This window comes from Myiozetetes cayanensis, unplaced genomic scaffold, assembly GCF_022539395.1.
Source record: "Myiozetetes cayanensis isolate MyiCay16 unplaced genomic scaffold, myiCay2020 scf15, whole genome shotgun sequence".
Lineage (NCBI taxonomy): Eukaryota > Metazoa > Chordata > Aves > Passeriformes > Tyrannidae > Myiozetetes > Myiozetetes cayanensis.
The window spans coordinates 5,614,053-5,638,353 of NW_026087159.1; the positions used below are offsets into that span (position 1 = coordinate 5,614,053).

The 24,301-nt window shown below is 40.0% G+C and overlaps 1 protein-coding gene across 6 annotated transcripts in view; it reads right to left on the minus strand.

Moving 5' to 3' along the window:
- Nucleotides 1–454: 454 nt before the first annotated feature.
- Nucleotides 455–24,301, minus strand: part of LOC126637287 (integrator complex subunit 6-like) — a 40,631-nt gene continuing 16,784 nt past the window's right edge. Inside the window, exons 3-19 of one of the 6 annotated variants that reach the window (XR_007628301.1) lie at nt 22,222–22,371; nt 21,701–21,790; nt 21,208–21,391; nt 20,250–20,378; nt 18,075–18,238; nt 16,914–17,066; nt 15,215–15,347; nt 9,395–9,489; nt 8,552–8,662; nt 6,695–6,910; nt 6,086–6,209; nt 5,416–5,558; nt 4,831–5,062; nt 3,828–4,220; nt 1,912–2,005; nt 1,179–1,480; nt 455–741 (exon numbers count right to left, since the gene is read on the minus strand). Coding sequence is in view for 4 of the 6 variants with exons in the window: in XM_050310426.1 (XP_050166383.1) it covers nt 1,381–1,480; nt 1,912–2,005; nt 3,828–4,220; nt 4,831–5,062; nt 5,416–5,558; nt 6,086–6,209; nt 6,695–6,910; nt 8,552–8,662; nt 9,395–9,489; nt 15,215–15,347; nt 16,914–17,066; nt 18,075–18,238; nt 20,250–20,378; nt 21,208–21,391; nt 21,701–21,790; nt 22,222–22,371 (2,511 nt within the window). In the remaining 2 variants the exon portion in view is untranslated. Of the gene's footprint in view, nt 1,481–1,911; nt 2,006–3,827; nt 4,221–4,830; nt 5,063–5,415; nt 5,559–6,085; nt 6,210–6,694; nt 6,911–8,551; nt 8,663–9,367; nt 9,490–14,937; nt 15,019–15,214; nt 15,348–16,913; nt 17,067–18,074; nt 18,239–20,249; nt 20,379–21,207; nt 21,392–21,700; nt 21,791–22,221; nt 22,372–24,301 lie in introns of those variants that run through there. The other 5 variants (XR_007628300.1, XM_050310426.1, XM_050310427.1 and 2 more) reach the window with 5 other exon arrangements.

Consider the following 24,301-nt stretch of genomic DNA (forward strand, 5'->3'; position numbering starts at 1 on the left):
GTTAGAGGATCAGAGGATGTTACGAGCGAACAACCGAAAACACACACTTATCCAAAGAGCCACTTACTACTGGCATATTATTAGTACTGCCTTAAAGAAAAAAATAATAATTACATGCAGGTGCTTCAGTCTTCTTTGTATGTTTTGTGATATATAAATCACCTCTGGAAAAAAACAGTAAGAGGAACGGAGGAGAGGATACCAGCTCAGGTAACTGAGGGTTTGGTAAACTGGAACTTAGTGCCCTTAAAACTGAATAAAAATGTGCACCCCACAGAGGCTGAGTTGAGTGACACCTGGGCAGGTGCTCCAGGGTACAACCACATTCAACAACTATCACCACAAGTCTTGTGTGGGGGCGTGCAAGACCAGGTTCAGCTGGTTTTACAAAAATATTATCAGTCTGTTGGTAACAGACAACTGCAGGAACTCAGTGCTGCCCACTACAGACTCCTCAGATTAGCACTTCTTAAAAATTAATAAAATGGTTTATTTTATATATACATATGTTCCAAAAAATTTATACAGTTAAAATATCAAATTAGTGATCTGGTAACAATACTGTTCAAAATAATCTCTTTTGTATGAACATTAAAATACACGTTTTTAAAAGCGTTTCCTTTTAGTGCTTCCAAAGCACAGCGTGTGCCAAGGCCACCTGAAGAATCTCCGTCCTCCTCACAGGATGAAAGAGAACTGAAGTCGGGGACCTGGGAAGCCTCAGGTGCACTTTCATAATGTCTGCAGACAAAACAGAAGAGAGTCTGAGGTAGATTGTTTAGTGACCATCGGGTGGTAACAGTCACAGGGCTGTCTTTAGCTTTCATTAACACAATAGCAGTTTCTTTACTCTCAATCTACACTGAATCTCAAGTTTAAAGGCATGGCTAGCAGTTCTTGGGAACAAGACCCTTGTCTCTGTGGTGGCAACATGCAATTTTTACCAGTGCAGGTGTTTCTGGGAGGGTTTTTTTGGGAACACACAGGCTCTCTCCACGATGCAGACAGTGTGTGCATTTGACAGTGCCCCATTTTAGTGCAACCTGCTGCCTACAGCACGTAAATGTCTAACGACAGCGTTCAAATGAGTAAATTCTCATCACCTGCAGGAGGGGCAGCAATGGTTATTTTCTTCCGCCTGTTGAGCAAACAGCACCCTCCACAGGAAAAAGCCACACCTTTCATAGCAAATCCTTAAGGTTATAGCCCAGCTTCTGCCGAATCAGGTTCTTAAAGTTAAAGCTCCACTGCTTCTTCTCAGACTGTGACAGTAAAATCACTTGACTGCCAAGATGGTGAGGGCAGCAGCTACATCCTCTTCCACTCTTCTGTGGCACAGCAAACTCATTCCTGGTCCGCATTCCTCTGGCTGGTACATTATTATCTACTGTTGACATGATTAACTCTGTTGGGTGGGCTGGTGAAATCTAGTTCCTCTAGTATTCTCTCTAAGTGTTGTATTAAGACTCGTTTTTTAAACCTACAGAAGAGAGGGAGAGTAATTTAAGTTCTTTTCTGCCAAAAATACAGTTGAACAACTTAAAGACTTTTCAGCCATGACAAATCATAATACCAGAGGCTCTCCATTTCCAGTATGGAGGAGCTTGCTTTTATTTCTGATATTAGAATGGCTAGAAAATTAATTTAATACAGTCACCCCTCCTCAACCCACCAAATTTTAGACTGGTCTTCAGTATCAACCCAGGTCTGTAATTCATATTTAAATTTTAAGTAAAGACTATTTACTCCACAAGAACCTAACCATATCTTGACCACTAAAATAACTATAATAACTGAAATATGTCAAAACAGAAAATAGAAAATAATAGTACTGGAAAAGTTTATGATTTACCACCGTGACCTAAATTAATATTCAATTTATGACTCTGAGTCACTTATATCTATACAAACCTTGCTGCTTCCTTGATAGCAAATTCAATGAAATACTTCTGAATTTCCACAGGTCCTTGCACCTCCTCAAGAAGAGAGAATATTTTTTCATAATCTAAGAAGAGATAAAAATCCAAACCATGTATTAAAAATCAATCTTGCAAATGCGATTTCACTAAAGCTTAACAGCCAAAAGGAAAACCAAAGCCCAGTTTCACACGTCTGTGCATGATAAAACACGTAAGGCAGAAATTCTTCCACGTAAGCTTTATGCACAGAACACAGGTGACAGAGTGATCTGAAGTGATACTGATGATCAGGTAATTCAAATGTGGCACCAAAGAATAAGGTTTTCTTTGAGAGCAGCAGCTAGGAACATTTACCCTCAGAAGATGGAGGTTAGGTAGAGAAGCCTCCCACCTCCATGACCACAGTGCCAGCATCAGCAGTTAACATGCACAGGGCCACCAAGCCCTGATCTGACCCAGAGCCATTGTTTCTGCAAGCAGAGGTCAGGATTAGTTCTCTTGAAGGACAAATAATCAATCCTTAGTGTGACCACAACGTCACTATCTCACTGGTACAAGATAAATATGTCCATTGCAAAAGAATAAACGGGACACGTTAAATTAAAAACAAATTAAATAAAGGCATTGTTTCAAAATTTTCACATCTGAACCCAGTATAAAGGCATTTATGGTGCTGTGACCAAGAGGCTGCTCAGAGCGATGCAGCAGGCACAGAGAGGATAAATGGTCAGAACTGTGAGCAGACGTCCATAGTTAACCCACACCCACTACTATTCAGCTTCTTTCTTTGATGAACTGCCGGAACTCTGCAGCAAGACAGGTGACTCACACTGAACACAGCACTGTTTTACTCTACAACACCATTTACCAGACATGAATTTGGCATAAAATTAGATGAGCCCGCTTAGCAAAACAGAAAGCAAAGACATCCACAAGTAGGAAGTTTTAAAACTGCTAAAAAATAAATTACAGATGCAGCATAAAAAAGGCTTCATCTCTCAACAGCCTCAGTGTGCCACAAGCAACGCGGGATGAGGAAAACAGAAGAGTTAAGAACACTCCACTATACTAATTACTGGCACTTGAGAATGTATCAGAAAAATATCCAGTAGTTTAGTTTGTAGAAATGAGTCACTCAGACAGAGATCACATTAGGGACAGCTGCCACTTAATAAAAATTGGAAAAATAAGTTACTATGGCAAATCCTACAGCACAGACATTAACTTTCAGGCTAGTGTTTTGGTTTTGATCCGGTATAAAAGTATAGCCAAAACATGTAACAAAAGCTGAGGTAGCAAGATACTTTTCCCCACAATATTTTATGTTTTGGGGAGTTACCCAATCTTACAGGAAAACAGAAAAAAGTCATTTTTAGTCTTTGTAACTCTTGAAGAGTTTGCAATAGTGTTCCATCACTCATTACAAAATAAAAAAACCCCTCACTTCGCTATTAACTGTTAATATTCCTTTTCAAACGCGTTCCGAGATGCATCCTTACAAGAGATATGTTTTTGCCCTGCAAAGGAAGTTTTAATGGACATAGAGCAACAAGTACACTACAGATACAGAAGGAGCAGCAAAGTGTAAGGCAGTCTTTAGATCACTGATAACACACACAAAACCTCTAAAGGTGCTTTCACAAGGCATGCCAGTTAACCTGTCTGTGATGAGGGCAATCAGAGTGGCTTGGCACTCAGCCTCTCAAGCACAAATCTAAACTTCAACTCACCTGCCCAGCATTTCTTCCTTTTCTTTGCCCCTCCATTGCTTACATGAGAGCAACCACAAGTTACTCAAAATCTAGAGCTAAGTGTATTTTGAAAATAGTTCCTCACTTCAAGGAATGAGTCTTCTCTCTTACACCACATGCGATATGCTGATAAAATAAACAAACCCAAACAACTTACTTCTTCCAGGTTTGCGAACCTCTTTCATCACTTTAATTTTGATGTCAGCATTGTTTCCCTCCAACATGGTAGGTGTTATTTTAAAGGAATTTGGCACAGATTCAGATGTAGATTCCATGGCCCGTTTTTGGTCATCTCCACTCACGCTGTAATTTACAGGCCCTCGAACAAGTGCGTTGGTACCAGGTTTATGATCCAACCCATCTTCACTCAAACAATTGAATTCAACAGGTAGAGAGTCTAAGTCATTGGGTAGCATTTCATCCTCTCCCACAGCAGCTGGAACAGCAGGAGCCATTTGCACAGATAAGCCATCAATTTGTTTTTCCAGTGACTGACAATTTTCTGCTTTCTTCTCTCCATTGCCATCTTGGACAACACTGTTATTGGTATCTACAAATGAAGAACACATATCTTACTAATGTATAACTGAAGTATCAAGAAACCCAAAAAGAAACAGCTGGGTATCCTTTTTGTTTGGAGTGATGTGCAGCGATTTGACAGTGCTGGACAATACTCCAGCACTGTTATTCAATTTTGGATGTGATCAAGGGAATACGTCCCTTTGGGCTGTTACCATCGCGTATCACTATCATCAAGTCACCACTTTCTGTATTCCTATTTCAGTGTTATAACTCCTAAGTAAACCAATATTTTTCTTCTCTCCCCCAAATCCAGCTAGCCACCAAGTTTTCTTCTGACTTCATTTGCTGCAGCAGGTGGGTATGAAAATTAGTACTTTTGGGAAATGAACACAACCATATTCCAACTTTCCTTCTCCACAGAATTACACAAACGAGAACTAAAAGCTGAGCTACTCTCTACCTCCAGATTGTTTTTTTAATTTCAGATTTCATTAGCTCTAGCAGCAGCCTGTTTATCTGGGCCAACAAAAGACACTCATTCCTACAAAACACTGAAGCACAGGCACATGCTGAAAGATCCCTTTCCCTTTCTCTTCAAATACTCCACCACACAAGCTGCTGCACTACAACTAATATACCTTTATTTCCTGGCACACCTTTGAGATTAAGGTACGAGGGGGATCCAGGAGCAGCTGGTGGCCCCTTCCCACCCACGTGGTTGGTGACCACGGGCGGTGACTGTGGCCGTCTCAGCAGTGGGGACATGCTCCTCCTCCTCTTCAGTGACGCCGGAGTGTTGGGCTCTCCAGGACGCTTGATCTTGTTCTGAGGCCCAGCAACGAATTCGTCGGCTTCATCGATCATCATACCCTGAGAAAAAAAAATAATAATTTCAGTAACAGTACAGGATAGGATCTGTTGCATCAATTGACTGGTGAATTGAGTCCCTCTGTGCTCACACTCAAGTGGCTTTCAAAACACTTGACAGCTCTCAGAACAGAGATATCCAGTGTAACCAGAGACAGCCCAGTGCCACTCTGTAAACCAGCACGATTCAGTACATGTTTCCCAGGACAATGTGGAAGACGTCTCCCCTTTCCACACATGACAAAACGCTGAATAGGTCAGCAATATACTGTCGTTGTGAGGGAGAAATTCTACCCACCAGTTATTTCAAGCCATGTCAAATATAGAGACAGAGCAGACAGCACAGCCCCTCCTACCTTCTTATCCTGTTTAAATGGATTGCCAAATGTATGAAGTCTTTTTGGTTGATCCGGGTCAATCTCCCGAAGAGGTGAAGGCATCATTTTCAGGTATTCCTGGTAATTTCCCATCTGCGCAACAGGAACACTATGAAGGCAGTCTGCAACAGAACAAGAGCTCTTAATTTAGTCTACCTTAAAAATAAGGCAATACAAACTTCACACCCTTCAACTGCAAGTGTTAGCATTTAAGAACTAGAAATTACTATTTCTTTTCACTACAGGGGAAGAGCTGAAGACTACAATTGTGGAAATGAGGCTGGCAAGAGCTGAGCTTAATTGGTAGAAGAAAAATGAAAAATAAGCAAGTGTGATCTCTATGCTGACAAGTGCATCTTTAGACCACCAGCAAAGTGAGACTCTCTCTGCTTTAAGCCCCCATCGCTACATAGAACATGTTTACTGAACCTTGGTGAATGGGAAAGAGCAAGCATGACATCTTGCATGACAGAAGGCAAAAATTTCCTTCCTTCCCCTTCAGAGTCAGGCGAAGGACATTGTCTGACTCAGCAAGAGATGCAATGGCCACCTCTGCTCCCACACCAAAGACAAAAAACACTACTTAAGGAAATTAAAAAGAAAATCTATACTCCCTCCAACCTATAAATGAAGACCTGTAACTCCTTACCTTCATCCTGCCCCAAGATAAGCCTGTGTGTTTTCAGAAGATTGGTTCTCATTCTGGTTAGCTGGTCTAGAAGACTGCGACGAGGAATATCATACGCATTTCTGAATGCCTGTGGCTTCAAATCCTAGTTTTATAACAAAACAAGTAACTTTCAGTTAATCCATTAGTTCTCATGCATGGAGAAATTCCATTAGGAACTGTAATAATGTGAACTACTGAAAAATACCCTTAAGTGACTTCAGAGCTGCATAACTGGATGGAGCAAGTTCAATGGCTGTCTTTTCAACAAGACCTTATTCAGCATTAGTTCAAAATTTCAGCTCCATTAAGACTAAGAACTGGACTAAGTTCCTGGATGAACAACACTAGCTGTCTTTTGCAAAGACTGGCACTTAGAACACAGTAATCTTTGTTTACTATCATGGGATTTTCAAACAGTGTCGCAAAACCAAGTGCAAAAATTGCATTTACTCATCTCCCTCTTTATGTCTACACTGCACTTTTCACAGTTCAGTAAAGTACTTCCTTCTACACCAGGTCCACAGAAGTTACCCATTTAAAACAGATAAGATTAACTGCTTAGTCATGCAAGATCACTGTGCTGTTTACCTTGTTTAAAAGTCCTATGTGGAAGCCAGCAAATTCTTTAACATTCATTTCCGCCAGTCTCAGTGGAGATTCCCCAGTGATCCCTTGCAGCAGTTGCTTAAAGTCCCTACTGTGTACCAAGGAGAGGCCACTGGAGTGATTTTTCACTTTTATTCCAATTTCTTGTGGAACTTTCTTACCCACTGAACCTATTATCCGTTCCGATTCTATTTTTGTCTAAAATGGAATCACACCATGAGTTAAAGAATCAGCAGGCATTGCACATTTCCAGTACAAAACACACAGTACATTAGCAGAATAAAACTATAAATTTAGTTCCCAGCTACCTACCCAGGGATATACTGGATTACATAGATTAGATCTCAAGCATAAAGAAATCCTAATGTGCTAGCATTTGGAAAAATATTTAGCCAGTGTATCTAAATTTATATGCCAGTAGGAGGTCTGTGAAAATCCCTGCTTTTGCTGCAAGACTGTGACTCTTTTGTGTCTCTGAAGAATCATCTTTAAAGGGAAAGAAAAAACATAATGGAATGTAGGATACCTTAAGTTACAGTAAAGTTGCATCTAAAACAACAGTATTGTTAAGGTTCAGTAACAAAATTTCAGTTTATTTTTTAAACAAACTATGTACTAAGGGTTGCCCTGTATGTTTGCAACAACATAAGGGAGAAAAGTTGTGAAAGAATTTTACTTTATGAGTAAGTTTCTAAAAACATACCACTTCTCCAATGGGCACAGACTTCTCATTATAGCTACAGAGAATTTTACTGTATTAAGCTCTAGCTTTATTCAAAGTAAGATTATTTTTTTCACCCACTTGTAATACCTCCAGAAAAAAAACCCAACCAACCAAAACCCCCAAACCCACAGTGATTGCAACCCACTTCCCCCAGATCTCCTCCTCTGCACCGTTTGCTTCATTATCTGTGGGAAACTCTGAATTTAAGGACAGCAGGAGCACAGCAGAAGTCTGGAATTGCCTGTCCCTACACAGGAGCTTATAATGCATTCAACACATTCAAACTGTTCCATGTGCTGGGAATGCCTGTGAAAGCCACAGCAGCCATCTCGAGTCATTCCAACTCCACAGTACAGATAAATAATACGAATTTGCATATCATTAAGTCACCAAAATACCACTGGAAGTTTTATGTCTAGTAGGTGCTCAGTCATTCAGAGGCTTTGGGATATATTTTGTGCATTCTTTAAGGTGGAGGATTTTTTCTTTGTAATTTTAAAGGCTGCACTGGTTCCCCACTGACCTCTAGATATTAGAATACTGTTCTAAGAGCCCCTCATGTTAAGGAAGAAGGGCTTCCAGGCAGTTACACCTGGAATGGCAGTCTTGACAAAGATAAAAAGACTAAATCCCACCAGGTCACACTTTCAACATAGAATGGATTTGACCTGATGGAAACAGGAAGCTCAGATATAAAGCCTTAACTATGATTTTATTCTCCATGGACAAGAAGGCACTACTTTTTTGGAAAACGCACACTGCCAAGCAACACATGGAAATAAACACGAGGCTGAGAGCAAGCCTCTGACTTCAGCTGTGAAGAACAACAGCAAGAGCAGCCACAAATCCAATTAGTGATTTTCTTTGAAGTTTAAAGTCTAGTAGATACTTGAAGTGTAGCTGAGGAGGTCTCCTTTGCACTCCCCTCCACCGCTTACAGAAGGCACAATCACTGGATTCATCTGCATTTTCAGTGGAAATGCTCGCCAATCTTCAATTATAATATATGCTGCACACCCATATGAACTCCCACAGGGATCAGCTGCTTTATAATGAGATTACCACAAACTAAATAATCAACGCACTTCTAATTGCAAAGGTTTTATCAATACTACCTGTTGGCTGAGTTTTTTAAGGTAAGAGATAACACTGTAACTAAGTCCACAATCTAAATTATCTGATATCAGATTTGGAGCTCCCATCATCCTTAGGGCTTTCTTTAATGGCTATAAGGAAAACAAAATACACAATAGTAAGAGAATAAGTATTTAAAAAAGAAATTTATAAGCTCAATTATAGGAAGCTAAGGCACATAGATTAGTGCTCTAGCTTTTCCACTTTTGGCCACTAAAATTCAAGTCTATTCAGATAACATGTGACATGAGTTTGGTGTCTAACTAGCTCACAATGGACGTTATGCCACATCACCATGACACCACACACCGTGGTGCCGCTGGCAATTTCCACTCAAAGGCTCAGGTCCAGAATAGCCGGGATGATGCAAGTCCATATTGAGGTGCATTGTCCAAGCTACATGTAAAAGGTGACACAGTGCCTCCCCCCACCCCTTATTTGGCCCAGCTTCCCAAGTTCTAGCACTTCACCCACATTAATAAACAAACTAATCTGCATTTTCCTCATCAAGTTACAAAAATAATGCCGAATTTGGTTTCTCTGAACAATCTAAAGTACTTTTGATCAGAGCTCATTTAATATTTAATGAACAGGAAACACATTTAATATCTTAACATAATTACTATTACTCAGTATTTCTACAAATTTATTTATTTCTTAAAAATGTTTGACCTAATCTACATACCTCTGCAAAGCAAAATGTTTACTAGCTAAAATGTCATCGTAATTATGTAAAAAAAATTACTAGGAAGAGGTATGATGCACAGGACTCTGGTCACACCAGCCATTATACCCGGGAGGATGAAATGAGAAGAGGAACATACCAGTAAGTAGTAAGGAGGCATTGTTTTTAAGTAGTTGTCAAAAGCCTGTCGCCACTTCAGATTTGGCTTAAGTTTGTGAACCTTAAACAAGTCATCTGCAACAAGGAAAACAACAAAAGAAGGTGTCATTTATACAGTCCCAGACCATAAGCTTTCTCCAAAATTGCCAGGTTTCCCCCCCTTTTTTTCTCCCTCCACCCATCTCCCAATGGGGCTTTCCCACAAAAACTGCTCTTAACCACAGGTGTGAAGGATTGGGAATCCCCATCCTAGCTGCAGCAGGCAGTCCAAAGCAAGTCCCCATTACAAGCAAACTTACAAGGCACATCAGAATTAAACACTGCACACAACCACCAGTACAGAAGGTGCAACAGATCCACCTGGTAAGATTTTCACCTTCCCTGCCTCCCTCTTGCATCAAAGGAGTCCCTGTATCTGATTAAACCAAACAACAGTAGTTTGGTTCAATTTTCATTATCAGACCAGCTTTCTTCTGTTCAACCTGTATGATGAATCTTGGTCTCCGGTAAAGGTATTGTTTGGCATCAAAGGGAAAGGGGAGGGGAAAAAATCAAATCAGGGAATCCCTCTGGCCAGCTTTGCTGGACTCTGCTGCCAACAGCAGCAGCTGTGCCCTGGCAGAGAAGGGGTCTCCTCCAGCCACACCACCTGCCTCATGCCAGGGCAGCAAAGTCTCCCACAGTACAGACAAGAGACAGTAATTACCTACAGAAACTGCTGCCCTTTACAAGAGGGGCAATCAGACACTTATTTCCTCTGGATACTGTTTCAGAAATGCCTTGCTCACACTAGAGGTGTGCATATTGCCATTCAGGAATCACTGACCACCTATTTGCTGTGCACACTGTGAACTGCAACAGTGATCTCTAAAAATTAAAACCAAACACAGTATCCTGCAATTTATTATTTGAAATTATGATTTACCAATTGAAAAAAGGGTTTTTTTAGAGGGGTACTATGCTGGCAAAGTGAGGCTAATGGAAGGATATGCAGGACTGGAGAAAAGGATGTCCAAAAATTAACTGGGGAGAGCTGCAGGAGACAGAGATGCACAGAGAGAGTGTGCAGAAGACAGATGCAGCAAGGGAATTGCTTTCTCCAGATTGAGCTTTTGAGAAGATATATTTGTAGAAGATAATTTGACTGGCACAGTATTCTGCACAAATCAAACAGATATTGCAGTACTATTTCCCAAGTTCTCACAGTCAAACCACATTGCATTACAGGTATTTTCCAATCTAAATGAATTCTGGATCACATATAAAAACTCCACTACAGATGCTACTTGTACTTCCCTGACCTGAAGGAAGTGGGGTGGAGTTTGAGAAGACAACTCAGAATTCCATTTAAGATCTCAATATACCACAAGCTTAGCACTATTATCCAAAAGAACCTGTGATGATATCATGACATATGGCAAATATAAAATAACATCCATTCTTATCTTACAGGCCTATTACCTTTCTGCAGCAAAATGCAAATTAAATGACACCCCTCTCCCAAAATTCAAACTGAAAGAAAAATTAAAATGTAAAATGATCAGTATTACAGTAGGTCTCAATATTTTATAGTCTATGAGTTGATTGTGAGTACAGCTTGAACCTTAACCTCTTTATCAGCACTTTATTACTGTCACACTTCCTGCTCTGTGAGGTTGTACCAGTAACTGCACAGGCACCATCTTCATGCTCAGCTGTACTCCCAGACATCAAACGTGTCTGATCTCTGCTACCCAAGGAGGAAGTTCTCCAATCTATGTAGTGCTCCAGTAAAGATTTGTCTATTTAAAATTAGTCTCCCCACAGCAGGAACTCCTACCCTGCAAAGGGTGGCACTCATGGTGGTAAACACAGCCACAGGTTTCGTTTATATAAATAAGCAAACTAACAATAACCCAATGAACTACATCTTTTGCAGAAGAAAAGTATTAAGTATTGAAAAAAATCCATACATAACTTTGTTTTATTCCAACCTAATAATTTTCAGATACTACTTTCTGTATAGTCCACTTAGTGCAGAATTTTTTACTTCTGAACTCAGAGGGAGCTAAAAGCTCTGGATAATCAGGAACACAGTATTAAAAACCCCTAGGGAAGGGTCGCAAGCTGCAACAACTCAAGAGATCAGGCAAAATCACAGACTGACCAGTAAACTGAAAACTGTGTTGCAAAGTCTTTATCCACTTCAGATTAATGTACAAACAACTGAATTGTGACAAACAGGACAGCAATACAGACCTTTAACACCCAGCACTACAGAAGGGGACTAGATGCACCTTTAAGATCAGTGAACAGTTAAAAAAAAAAAATAGCATGAGAGGGAGAAGAGTCAGCAGGTAATTTCAGTAGTTCAGATGGAGCCTAAATTACAAGAACAGTTCATGAACCATATAACTCAAAGTGAAACTAGACACTTTTTTTTTTTTAAAATCACCACTCATATTGAATTCCACCTGAACAAGTACACCACCATAACCTGTGGACTCCTGTAATTCTCCTGATTAGGCACTAATAGATACACTTCTCTGCTCTAAGCAGTAGAGACTCAGGATTCTAAATTCACAGAATGCAGGATCCTTCCCTGCAATCCATCCAGCCAAAAAAAAGGCACTGCAACGGAAAACAGCCTTCAACATCAAGGAAGGTATTGTGGCACTTACTCCACTGATACAAAATGTTCAGCTCTCCCTCCCAGCACCACAGCGTGCTGTGTTCACGCCAGTGAGAAACACAGCCCTGCCCTTCCAAAATATAAAATCATCACTTGCAGGTTCTCTCACAGAGCCTGTGAGAGCATCAAAGGAAACTGTCCACATTGCAGCCCTTCATAGGCAGCCATTTTCTAAAAGCTCATCCTCCTGCATATTTAGACCTACAGAGAAAGGGTGTTAACCATCTTCTGATGGTATTTCATAATGGCTGTTTCACTGCTGCTTCTGCTGGCACTCCCAAAGAACAGTCACTCCTATTGCCCAGCAGTGCCTGCCCTCCCACCAATGCAGCTAAAAGCAGCCAAGGAAACATCTTAGGTAAGGCAGAAGCATTTAGAAATATACCTCATCTTTGCTTAGCTCTCCCTCAAACCCTTCCCTGAACTTTCTACTTTATGAACTTGGCTGTACAATTAAGCAGAACAATACCTGAAGTACAACAGCTTTGTTCCTATCAGTTACAGGTAACAATCCTCCAAGAGGAATTTCTATAATCTGTGGGCCAAGCACTCAGCATCAAAGCTCATTGGCATCTCTATGTGAAGAATTCTGCCTTCCACTGCACAAAGAACTGCACCCCACCTCCTCAGGCCTGGGAACAAACCACCACCAAGCTGCTCGTGACTCCAGCCTTAGGACAGCACAAGGGAGCTGCTCAGCTGCGACAGCACATCCCACATGGTCTGTCACTGCTGGGAATGGACCAGAGACCAGCGTTTCTGTGAGACAACCAATTCCACGTAGCGCATGAGTCAGGTTAACACATGACTGTGTGGCTTCACTTTTTTATCGAGTCCTATTAACTGGATCCTTTCCTTACAAAGCTTCAGATTCTAAAAGCAGTCCCTGTAAGTTAAAAGCCAGGAGAGGCAACAGCATTCCCAAATCCACTCTTGCAGAAAACAAGACTTAAAATCATCAAAGCTTGCTTCAGTTTGCTCAAGTATCACCTGCAACCTTCCTCATCCCCACCTACCTTACCTGTCTTTTAGGGCCTTCTCTTACGTTATTTTTCCAAAAGCAGAACTAAAACTTTCCCTGCTCAAGAATACAGGAGGAAAAATGCAAGGAAAAAATTCTTAAGCATCTTACTATCTATCTCTGTTTAAAAGGTTGAACACACATAAGTCACTTGACAGTACAAATATACAGTGGTTCTGTCTTTGATAGAGTCAGAGAAGGAACAGAGAGAGATTATCCACAGTACTGTCCCAAACTAAGTCCCAGTTCTCCAACACAACATCCTGCCAGTAGGGCAGGAGCCACTGGAAACACACTGATGTGTCAGTATGGGTGGTAGTGGTTGAATGGAGCAGACTTCTCCTAGTCTTGGGAGTTCTCATGTCCTTTTTAATCTGGGTGAGAGTAATGAAAAATTGGTTTTACACACTCAAATCAGTCCTCTGCTGAACCATCAGTATCCACTATTGGTATGTATTGAGACAGACACAGGGGGAGTGTGTCTGAAACAACAGAAACAACCCCTACCTATCTACAGAGACAAACCCAGTCAGTACTGTTAAAAACATCTACAAATAATTTACCAGTTATGCTCTTATCATCTCAGTCATTTTCTGTACTGCTAAATAGAAAAGGGCCTGGACCACTGTTAAAAACATCTACAAATAATTTACCAGTTATGCTCTTATCATCTCAGTCATTTTCTGTACTGCTAAGTAGAAAAGGGCCTGGACCTGCTTTCGTGTTGTATGTATGTTCCACAGAATTTAATTCCACCATGCCTTAGAGACCAAGGATAAACAAAGTCCTAGAAGGAGATCTGAAGGTAACACTGTGTGTATGTGCTTGTGTTAACAATATGAAATGCACAGGATTTGTGCTCTGAAGAAAACATCTGCTTTACAACTCAGGCAACGCAGAAGCTCTGCATTTTCCTTTAAAAAGCCTTCAGAAATTTAAAATGTGGGATTACCAGGTGAGCAAACTGCAGAATAGCTCTACATACACTGAAAAGTGCTTTTCTCTAAAGAGTAGGAAGAGCTTTACACCCCTGCAAAAAAGGCAGGGGGAAGACAAGAGCTGGCAGGGAAGACACAGCAGAACTGCAAATGTCAACATCAAAATGAGCAGAGAAATTAATTTAGGATCAGTGATGGCTTTTCAGCTAGTGGATCTGCTGCAGTATTTCAGGAGCCACAAACTTGCAGAAACTCCAATTTAGTCTAGAAGTATCCTTGCACACTTTGGGACAATTATCAGGCTACAGAGGTAACTATAAAAAACACATTATCGGCAAGCACAAATTTCTTCTTTTTTTGTTATGACCAGGATTATGAAAAAACATTCCTGAATTGTGTTTTTTTCCTAGAAATGAATGGGAAAAATCCTGCGTAAGACAATAAGACTCAATGTTAATTCTTTTGATGACTTTTTCTGCATCACTCAATAAAAGCACAAAAATTGGAACAAAAAAGCCTTAGAGCATCTGCAACTAGAAGGGCTGGTGGCACCTGGAAACTTCTCTCTGCCACTACCTTTATGCCACATCCCTAACAGACACAATTACTGTGGCAGCACCTTTTCATACCATCTTTCCTCAGAACGTAATTCCATTGTGGGAGTGGAAAAAAAAAAACAACCCGGTCCTCAGGGCAGGGAAAAAATGCAGACTGTTTCACTGCTCAATTCCTTCTCAGTGCTCTAAACTGCATTAGGGAATTCCCTCTTCCCAACACCCGTGACAAACACTGCATCTGATCTTCCAGTAAAAAATAAGCTGCTACAAGAGCAACTGTAAAACCTGGATACACCACACCCTAAATGAGGGAAAAGAATGGAGGTTGAAGCTTACTCCAGGTTAAGGAAGAGGCTACGTGTCTAGGAGGTGAACAGCATCAAACATGCACTGGAAGCAGGTAGCTCTCCTCCTCTGCTGGAGAGAAAAAAAGGGAGAGGGGGTATGAAAATCCTCTCCTCCCAAATTACGTTAAAAGAGTTTGCAACATTCTCTACTCTCTGATCTCCATTATTTTATAATGTCTCAAACTAAGGCAGAACACCAACCATTACTGTTTTGTTTTTACTCTGAAGCAGCTGCATTGGCAGTCCAAGGCAAATTTGTTACCTACCCAACAATGGAAGTAACACGGGGTAGTTGTAAGGCATCACAAAGAGGTTTACACAGGTTAAAGTAGTGCTTGCTTTTAAATACCCAAACGGGTGGCCAAGTTCACTGTATTTTCCACTGCTACTCACAAATACCTGACAAAGAATAAGAGAGATCACAGTATTAGAAGAACATGAAGAATAAAAATTCAAATCAATCCAAATCCAAGTACATTAAGACAGTAAATTACCAAGAACAGCCAAATCTGAGGTTGCACACATCAAGGTGAGGTGCACTTACATTCCCCAGTCACAAAACTGAGGCATGCAAGGTTTAATGCACCCCCAGTCAGTGTGGAAATGCTCTTCACAGAGTCATCTTTACTGCTTTAGTGAAACTACTGTGAAATGATACCCTGAAGAGTTTTTGATATTATTTAAAATAGGTTAGGGAACATCTGTTGAAGGTATGTTAAAAGAACAAGCTATTTGAAATTAGTCTTCTGACTCACAAAATAGCGTAACTAAAACTAACAACACTGACAAAAGAAATCTAAGCACAGAAATTAAGCAAAACAAACAAACATCAGAGAAATGTCTTGATTATGCCCAGTGCCAACAGTCCTAAGATTGACTTTATTTTTTTAAGTGCACATATATGAGGTTATTAGCTCTGAAAAGCAATACATGTAAACAAGTCTTTGAACAGGATAAAGATGGTACATATTTTTAACTGAGACAGGCAAAATAACCCACATCTAATGCATAAATAGTTTTCCTAGAAAAAAATAAACCTTGCAGTAAATAGCAAGTATTTTTCCTGTTATTTCAAGGCATAAGGAACTGGGTTTGTTACATGGTTTCTATGACAATGAGCCTATTTCTCTAATCTGCAGGGGTCTGATGCATAGCTTGGAGAAGAAAAGCAGTTTTTGAAAACCAGGAGAGTAATTTTAGAAACTCAGGCAAATAAGGTACCTAGGAATGTTTAAAGGACATTTTTTAAATTAGTTTATTAAAGGTAAGCTGAATTTTTCCTCTGAATATGCGTGTTATATTTTCAGTTAAACTGTAGTATTTATTAGGGAAACAAAACCAGAGACATCTCCAAACCCATTTTCCCAGCTAAAATATCATAGTGAAACTTCTGATGTACACATTAAGCTATAATTTACAAGAACACCACTGAGAAGGGACTAACAAGCCTTATTTTACAGAGGATGCAGGAACTCAGAAAAAAATTACAAAAGGAGCCTGTAACAAAGAATTTTAGCAACAGAACTTTGACCTCTCCAAGGCCAAACCAGTCAACAGGATCAACAGCTTCCATTCAATTCCCATTAGCAGCTTCAACCATCTAGTGAAATTTATTTGCAGCTGTTGATGAGGTAACACGATGGAAACCAGTGCTAGGTTTTCCCTGTAAGAAAATGAAAGCCTACAGAGAATTTCAATTTAGCCAAAAATGGAACCTGGGGGACACATTTCTTAGCAAAATGAGATGGACCTAGAAAGTGAATTAAATGAGATTACAAAGCCTGAGGAGGGGACATTCATTCTGACTCCTGATAATTCTCTTAGAAAGGAGGTAAGTGAAACCTTGACATGTTTCTTCTCATCAGCTGCAGAGTTTGCAACCAGACCCCAATTCTCCAGGCTTACAATGACTGAAGTACCTCAGATTACCCACTACATTTCTAGAATCAAATAAAGGGCAAGTACCTGCCAGCAGGTATGGGGAGACTTTCGTTCCAAGATGTACTGTGTGAGGGGAGAAGGCTCGAGCTCATACTTGTCAAAAGGAAGTTTGTCTATTACCATGGGCTCACAATCCACACAGGAGAACCTCACCACGGGGTGAGCTGTGCGTGGAGGCTGAAAAGAAGGGAGAGAAGTGTATCAGCTATCATTTTACCATCCTGTATGGCTAAAACTCTCAAGTTTCCACTGTTTTCTTTAAAAGAGAATAGAACACAAGCTCCCACAATAGAATAACTAAGTATTTCTCTAACTGAAAAAAAAAAGCTCACACACTGATACAAACATTCTTCCCACTTAAAAAAAAACTTGGTTAATATTCCACTATTTATCTTGATATTTAAAAGCCTTCGTGTCAATCAAGCGATAATAACACAGACAGGTTTAGAGAAGACTTCAACTCTGCTTCTCAGTTTGATGTTCATAGAATTACAGATGTGAAACTGCACTCGATTCACAAGAGATATCTCAAGATACTCCCTATAAATCTGATTTTTTTTTTCCTCTTGAATCAGGAGGCAAGGGGAGGGGGAATGGACTGAGCACTTACAAAGTACAGAAACGGAACATGCCTAACAAAAGAGAGATGCTTAGAAAGACTAGCAAGACGTGCCAAATGTATGATCATTTCATTAAGAAAAGGAGAAATGAATACTGTTTTCTCTTCATTTTCTGGAGTAGCTCTTCTGTTTCAGTTTTAATTCTTCCTGCTAGTGAAAGAAGAGTCTCCACACATGTACTAATACTAAGCAGAGAAAACATGGTTGATCTTATTTCAAAAACAAACACTCCTTTTTCCACGTAAGTGAATGTTATACAGCTTTGATTAAAATTTAATAGGCTCACTATGATTTGTGGTACATGAAGTAACTTACAGTTAAATTTTATAACCTTTAAAAACCATTCACCAAATTAACTAATCACATACATTTCAGGTGCAAGAAGCATCACAGGTTACAGTACCCTCATTAGAGTACACCATTTTGTGCTAAAACCAGTTTTAACCTTTTGAAGCAAAGTCACATCATATGAGTAAACAGAGAACGTAAAAACTACTGCACTATCCATTTTCAGCCTGTTCAATTACTAGTGTAGAATCTTTTTTTCAGTTCTCGTTTTACTTACCAGTGTTGGTGAATTCTGATCAGGCCAAAAAGATTCTGGGATTGGCCAATGCCCCACAGGAACCCCCGTTTTAGGGTTAGGCCGTACATAAATGAGTTTATGACAACTATGCCACGGCTGAGAAGCAAATGAATTGATGGGCCTGGATGAATCAACAAGTCCATCTAAAATTCAAAGAAAGCAAAACAACAAACAAAAGGAAAATTAAAAGCTACATGCATGCATTTGTCTCCTATCAACATTTCTGTATTAGCAGCCAATAAGGTGTTTCGTTACTCTTTCAAAGACACACAGATCTTTACATCAGGGACTAAAATAACCTACACATCCAGGGGTATCACAGAATCATCTGAGAAACAATGGTAACATTTGCCCAGAACCACCCTTCTGCTCCCAAGGCCCAGCATTAGACAGCAAGTGCAGCAAGGCACACTCACACATTATGGAAAATGCATTTGCTTAAGCCCAGTGCCTCACACAGATCTGACAGGCAGCAGCAAGTTACTGCCTTTAGTTCTGCTGCACCCAAAAGGGCTGAAAATTTGCATTTAGTCTTTCTACATGGGCTGCAAAGCTCACTGACTGATGCTGCCATTAGTGGAAGCTGATAGAGGAGGAAAGTTTCATGGAGAAGCTGGATGCCATCTTGCAGGACCAGCTTTTGCCATGGTTTTAATTAATAACAATTCACAGATCATTTAAACTCCACACCCTACTGGAAAGACCAGTGTTCCCTGCCAGTCCACTGCAGTGCACTTCATGCTGAGGACAAGGAATTTTGTAGCAGTACAGAATGCTATTATTAGTTTTCAAAGACTGCTCGTCAAAGCAAACAGCACAGCAGAGATCACCCACTTAAACAATATTCTTCATTTTAAAAAGATTTTACAGTACTAGTTTTCCTTGCTTTAGAGAGCTGGCAAATAATGCTATGGAAATCATGTTTCAGGGATAGGGACACATCAGTTTGGTTTCTCTGCATTACAAATACAATGATTTTTATAGCTTTGGTAAATCCTATTGTATTTCTCCGTAGTTTAGGACTTTCCCAATTCTCACAGAGATGAAAAGTCCTGACGTTCTTATACATTCCTATCCCACAGTGCATCACCACTCAAATGGGGCAAAAATAAAGCTGAACAAAAAAATCCCAAATTTCACCAGTTTTATTGCCACATGAAGAGAGCACTTAGACCAACAGAGACACAGGAATCTGCTGCTGTGTTGTCCTGCACAGCATTACAGGAAAGCCTCCCAGTAAAATGTCATTTAAATAAGCAAAAGAAGAAAACAAATACAGAGAAAGGTGAATCCAAAATGAAAGCAGGAATAAAGCTGGCTCTGCTAGAATGTCCAGGTGATGCTAAAAGCTATTGCATTTTTGATATTCCAGGACCATCTTCATTTCCTAAATATGAACTGGTCAGCTCTCTCCCCTTCCTCTCAGCCATGAATTTCTGCAAATCTGAGGAACTGCTCCACTTTAAGAGTGCACTTTCCTCCTCCCTGTTTCCAGTGGCAAAACAATTCCTTGTTCTTTGCACACAGTTTTTCACTCGCAGCTAAGAACATTCAACTGGAAGTTACTGTGCTGTGATCAAATCAGCAGAACAAAAATGTACAGAAAATTGAGCATTAAGATTGCTTTAGAGATGTTTAAGTGTTTAAATACACTAGTACTAGATTTAATTATTTTAAATACAGTCTTGACAACACTGTAATTCAAACTTAACCACTTCCTGCAAATACTCAGTTTCCTTAGACCCCAAAAAAAAGGTAAGGAGAGAGAGACAGGAGAGCCAGCCAGCGGGCAGATGATCCATAACAACACATGCAGACATGTGGCACCATTTAACTTAGCAAAGATCACACTAACACTTGTAAAAATTTAACTAAAACAAAATTAACCATAAATAAACATAAAACTACCCAAAAGCTGTAATCAGGACGTCCCTTATGATCTGGGCTATTTAAAGAGGTACCAGAACACTATCACTGAAGCATAAGAGCTTTATACCTTAAGCTCTTTTTTCAGAGAATATCAGGCATCTGATGCATCCTGTTCACTACAGGGAAAAGCTGGCAGGAAGGACACCAAAGACACTGAAGGACATTTACATACAAACAAAGCATTTCTTCTGAAAACATTAAAGGAAAAAAACACAGTCACTGTACCTTCTCCAATGGGAGCTGGATCTGGTCCTGACTTTTCAAAGTTAATAACAACTCCACTTTGGACTTTTTGAACTAAAGATTCTAAACATTGATTCAACATTCTTTGTGTCCGAACACAGTACGAACGACCTGCAAGACAGGAATTAGATGGGGAAATATAAAAGCAGGTTTTAAGTAATCTTAATTTAGGAAGATGTTCTATTACCTAAGTCACACTGCCAAGGTTTGCAATTTATTCCAAAATAATAGCAACAAACTGTACAAGCTTATGTAAAAGGCAAAATACTTTTCAAATGCAATAAAACCAAGAAAAAACCACCAAAAACCTACAACTTACTGAGATTTAACTCATTAGTAAAAGAGGCCCCTAGGGCTATATAAGGCTGGATCAAGGCCAACTTTACAAAAGTCCTTAAGAAGGCCTAATTTCACCAAGTCTATGCAATCTATCTGCTTTACTCTACCCAAGCTTTACCAGCTCCTATGCGCACCCAAACCCCTCCTCCACCTTTTTCAAACGCTAATTAAAAAAAATAAATTCTGATCAACATATCAAGCAACAGGCTCCAGATGTAATTCTTTTAAGATTAAATTAGCTGACTAGCCCTGCTGCAGAATTAACATCTCATTAATATTCATCCCACTCAATTCAACACCTAAATAAGAAAAAATTCAAAATCTCATGATGCAGCAAAGACATCCACTGGAAGGACAATCTAAGAGATTTTCCTATCCCTGCTACTGCATTAAGAAAATGCTTTCACATCCAGATCTGAAATAGGAATATTGCTTTAAAGTTCTCCTGCACTACTGGAAACCAAGAAAGAACCACGCAGATTCATATGGGCACTGAGTAAATCAGATGGAGAAACAGGAAGAGGTGAAGCTGAATTAAAGGAAAAGAAATATTTCAAGTCAAATGCCAAATAGGAACCAAAGCAAAACAGCATGCAGTTACCTCCTGTAACTTCACACATCTGTGTGATAGCAGATTCATCAGTAGGCACACTCCCAAGCTGCTCTGGTTCAGCAGATGCAGCTCCTGGCAAACGCAGCACCAGAGCAAACAGCCTTTGATCCCAACGGAATGGTTCTTTGGTTAGTTCACTTCCAGGCAAAGGAGAATTCAACGGAAGATGAAGCTGGTAAAAAAGAGATTGAAGAATATTTTTCAGTATTTGACAAACCATCGAAAAACATCACACCCAAATTCATTCATTTCTCTGTAAAACACCCCATTTCTCTCTGATATCACTAATTTATCTGATGTTCTAGTCTCAAAACCCTTATGGGACTATGAATTTAGGGGCTGGGCAGTGAAAGGATTGTTTCTGTTCTCTATAGAACAGGTCAGTGATGCAGAAGTACTGTTAGCAGGAAAAAAACAATATTCATCTCAGAATAGCACCAGCTGCAAGATCATAACTTGAAAGAACTTAATTCAAGTTTACCTCCTCTTGAACTCCAGCTGTATTTGTCAGTTTGTTTCCGTCTGTGATGGTAATCAAAATAGATGGCTCCAAAAAGAACGGATTCCTTCCCTAAAGACAAAAGCACAGGAATGCGAAGAGTAACCTTAACACTCAGTTACAGGCTTGTATTTTTGTCACTATAAAATAAACAAGATAAGCAATCTCTCAAAATAACCCTGTGATTTCTTTTAATAGGTGTTGAGCTACATGGAACTGCGCAAGATGGGCTACTCTTGTGTATCTAGAGTTGGGGCATTTATACTCTGCTGCTTTGTTCTTAAAAATGGAGAAAAAAAAAAAAAGCCAGTATTTTCCAGGGTGTTTTCAGTAGCCATAAAAAAAAAAAAAAGTTCCCAGTTGAAGTTTTAACACACAGCTATTCAACATTTAAAAAAAAGTAAAATGCAAAACCAAACTTGAACCACCAGAATCCCTCCCCCACTAGAATTTCAAAAAACATAGAAAAATGAAAGACAGAAGACTATAAACAGATTTGTTACCTGTCCATAATTGTCTATTCCAGACACTAATCTATTGAGATTTAACAAGTCAAACGAGGACCTGAGTGCCTGACCAAGGGTTGTTAGTCCTGAAGCCTGAAGGTTTTTCAATTCATTCATAAAAGTTGCATGGTTTTCCTTCCAGCCAGCCTATTACAGAAAACAAAAAAGCTTATTAGTTATTCTAGCAACAAACTGCAATCAACTGCAAGTTGCCATTTATCTCTCTTCCCACCAAAAATTAGATTAGATTCCTGATTACCGGATGCACTGCATCATTTACATGCTACACACACCTAATCCATGTATGCATAACCTGATGTGAAACAGTTACAACTATAATGGGAGACTCACAAAACACACACACTGCCAGGCACTGGAAAAAATTTTCTAATACCCATCTCTTACCATGAAAACTGCCGTACAGGTGATGCAGGCAAAGAAGTATTTGGATTTAGCATGTGAATATTTTATTAGAAGAAACTGTCAAATTTGGAAATCAGAAATGCAGCTGCCAAAGTAACAATGGTTAAACAAAGATACAAGAGGAATAATATCACTGCTTCTGCTGGCATGTACCCAACCCCCTTTCATCCTTTCTTCCATAAGTTGAGAAAAGGAGTGGCTGCAAAAACCCCACGTAAGACAGAACTGAATCACTGTTTAGATTGTCTCAGTGTAACAGCTTGAAATGTTGGAGGTCTTAAAAGTTACTGCTGACCAAGCCTACAGGTCAAAGGAACAACAAGTGGATGGATCAGTCCAAGCGAGCACTCTGGACCCTCTGGTAAGCAGGGCCAACACACATCAGCATCAGGCGTGATTCACATCCCCTGCCCTTAAAAAGTGGTTTGCTGCAGAGTTGGGAAGCTATTTTAGAAAAGACCAGTTCAGAGGGAATTGGTGCAGGATTTAAAGTGCCTCAGCTAAAACAAGCAAAGCTTGAAAGTCCCAGATATTCACAAAACTACCAGCCTTGCTATTACACTGTACTCTCCAAACCATTCCTGCAGTAAGCAAGCACTTATTTACCCAGGCTCACTATCATCTGGCACCAGAGACATTCCCCTGCTCCATCAGGAATCCCAGCTACGCAGGCATGGAGAGGATCATTTCAGACAGCCTGACTTTTGCTGGGACAACCTCTGAGCAACACATCCTGCAGGTGAAGCGTGTTCTCCTCCCCTGTGCACTGGGCTCAGCAGCCACCTGCTGACTGTGCCAAGCTGTGCAAGAACCTGAGAGGACAGAGTTTTCTGTACTTTTTTAATCAGCTACATCCCACTGCCAACCCTTAGTAAACACTGTGGGCTGTGCAGGATAGACATACTGGAGCCCTAAAAGAGTAGAAACGAAAAGACATGAGACAATCGGTATCTCAGAATTCTAAGTTGACCAGCCTAAGCTGGGTGGGTTTCTATTCAGAATGAGGATTTATCCTAAGGAGATACAGTAACAACTTTTCTCGGTCAAGTTTAGCTCCTTAACCAGTTCTTCAAGCTTTAGATTAATGTAAGGGGGACAGAGAGAAAACTGCAGTGGGACAAAGGAAAGAACAGACTTTCAGCAGGACTGGCCCAGCTTTATGGTTAAAGGGCCCCAAAAGCTCAAAGGAACAGCATTGTTTTATCAGATGGATATTTGTCAACAAAACACCATCAATACTCACACACAACCACAATTTAACAAAATACATAATCTCATCAGCAACTTCCCACATGTGCTCTCAGCCCAAGGCAAGAATAAAGTGCAAACATAGGGTCACTGTTTTGGAGTAAAAGTGACTGAGTTAACGACCCTTTTTCAGAGTAAAATTGCAACAAACCCCAACAAGATGACTTGTGTTATCCTAAAAAAGCTTGCCTTAAAACAATTTAAGTGAACAAGTACCAAAATATTTTTGTATGAACTCTATGGACCCACTAGATGTAGGTGACACTGCTCCCTTTTGCCTGGTAAAAACACCCCTCAGCAAGTCCAGCTTTTGGGAACAGCCAGGCTGCAGTTCAAGAAGTGTTTTCCAGTGAAGACCATTTGAGTTACGTTGTTGCAAAAGCACATGGGGGAACAAAACATTTAC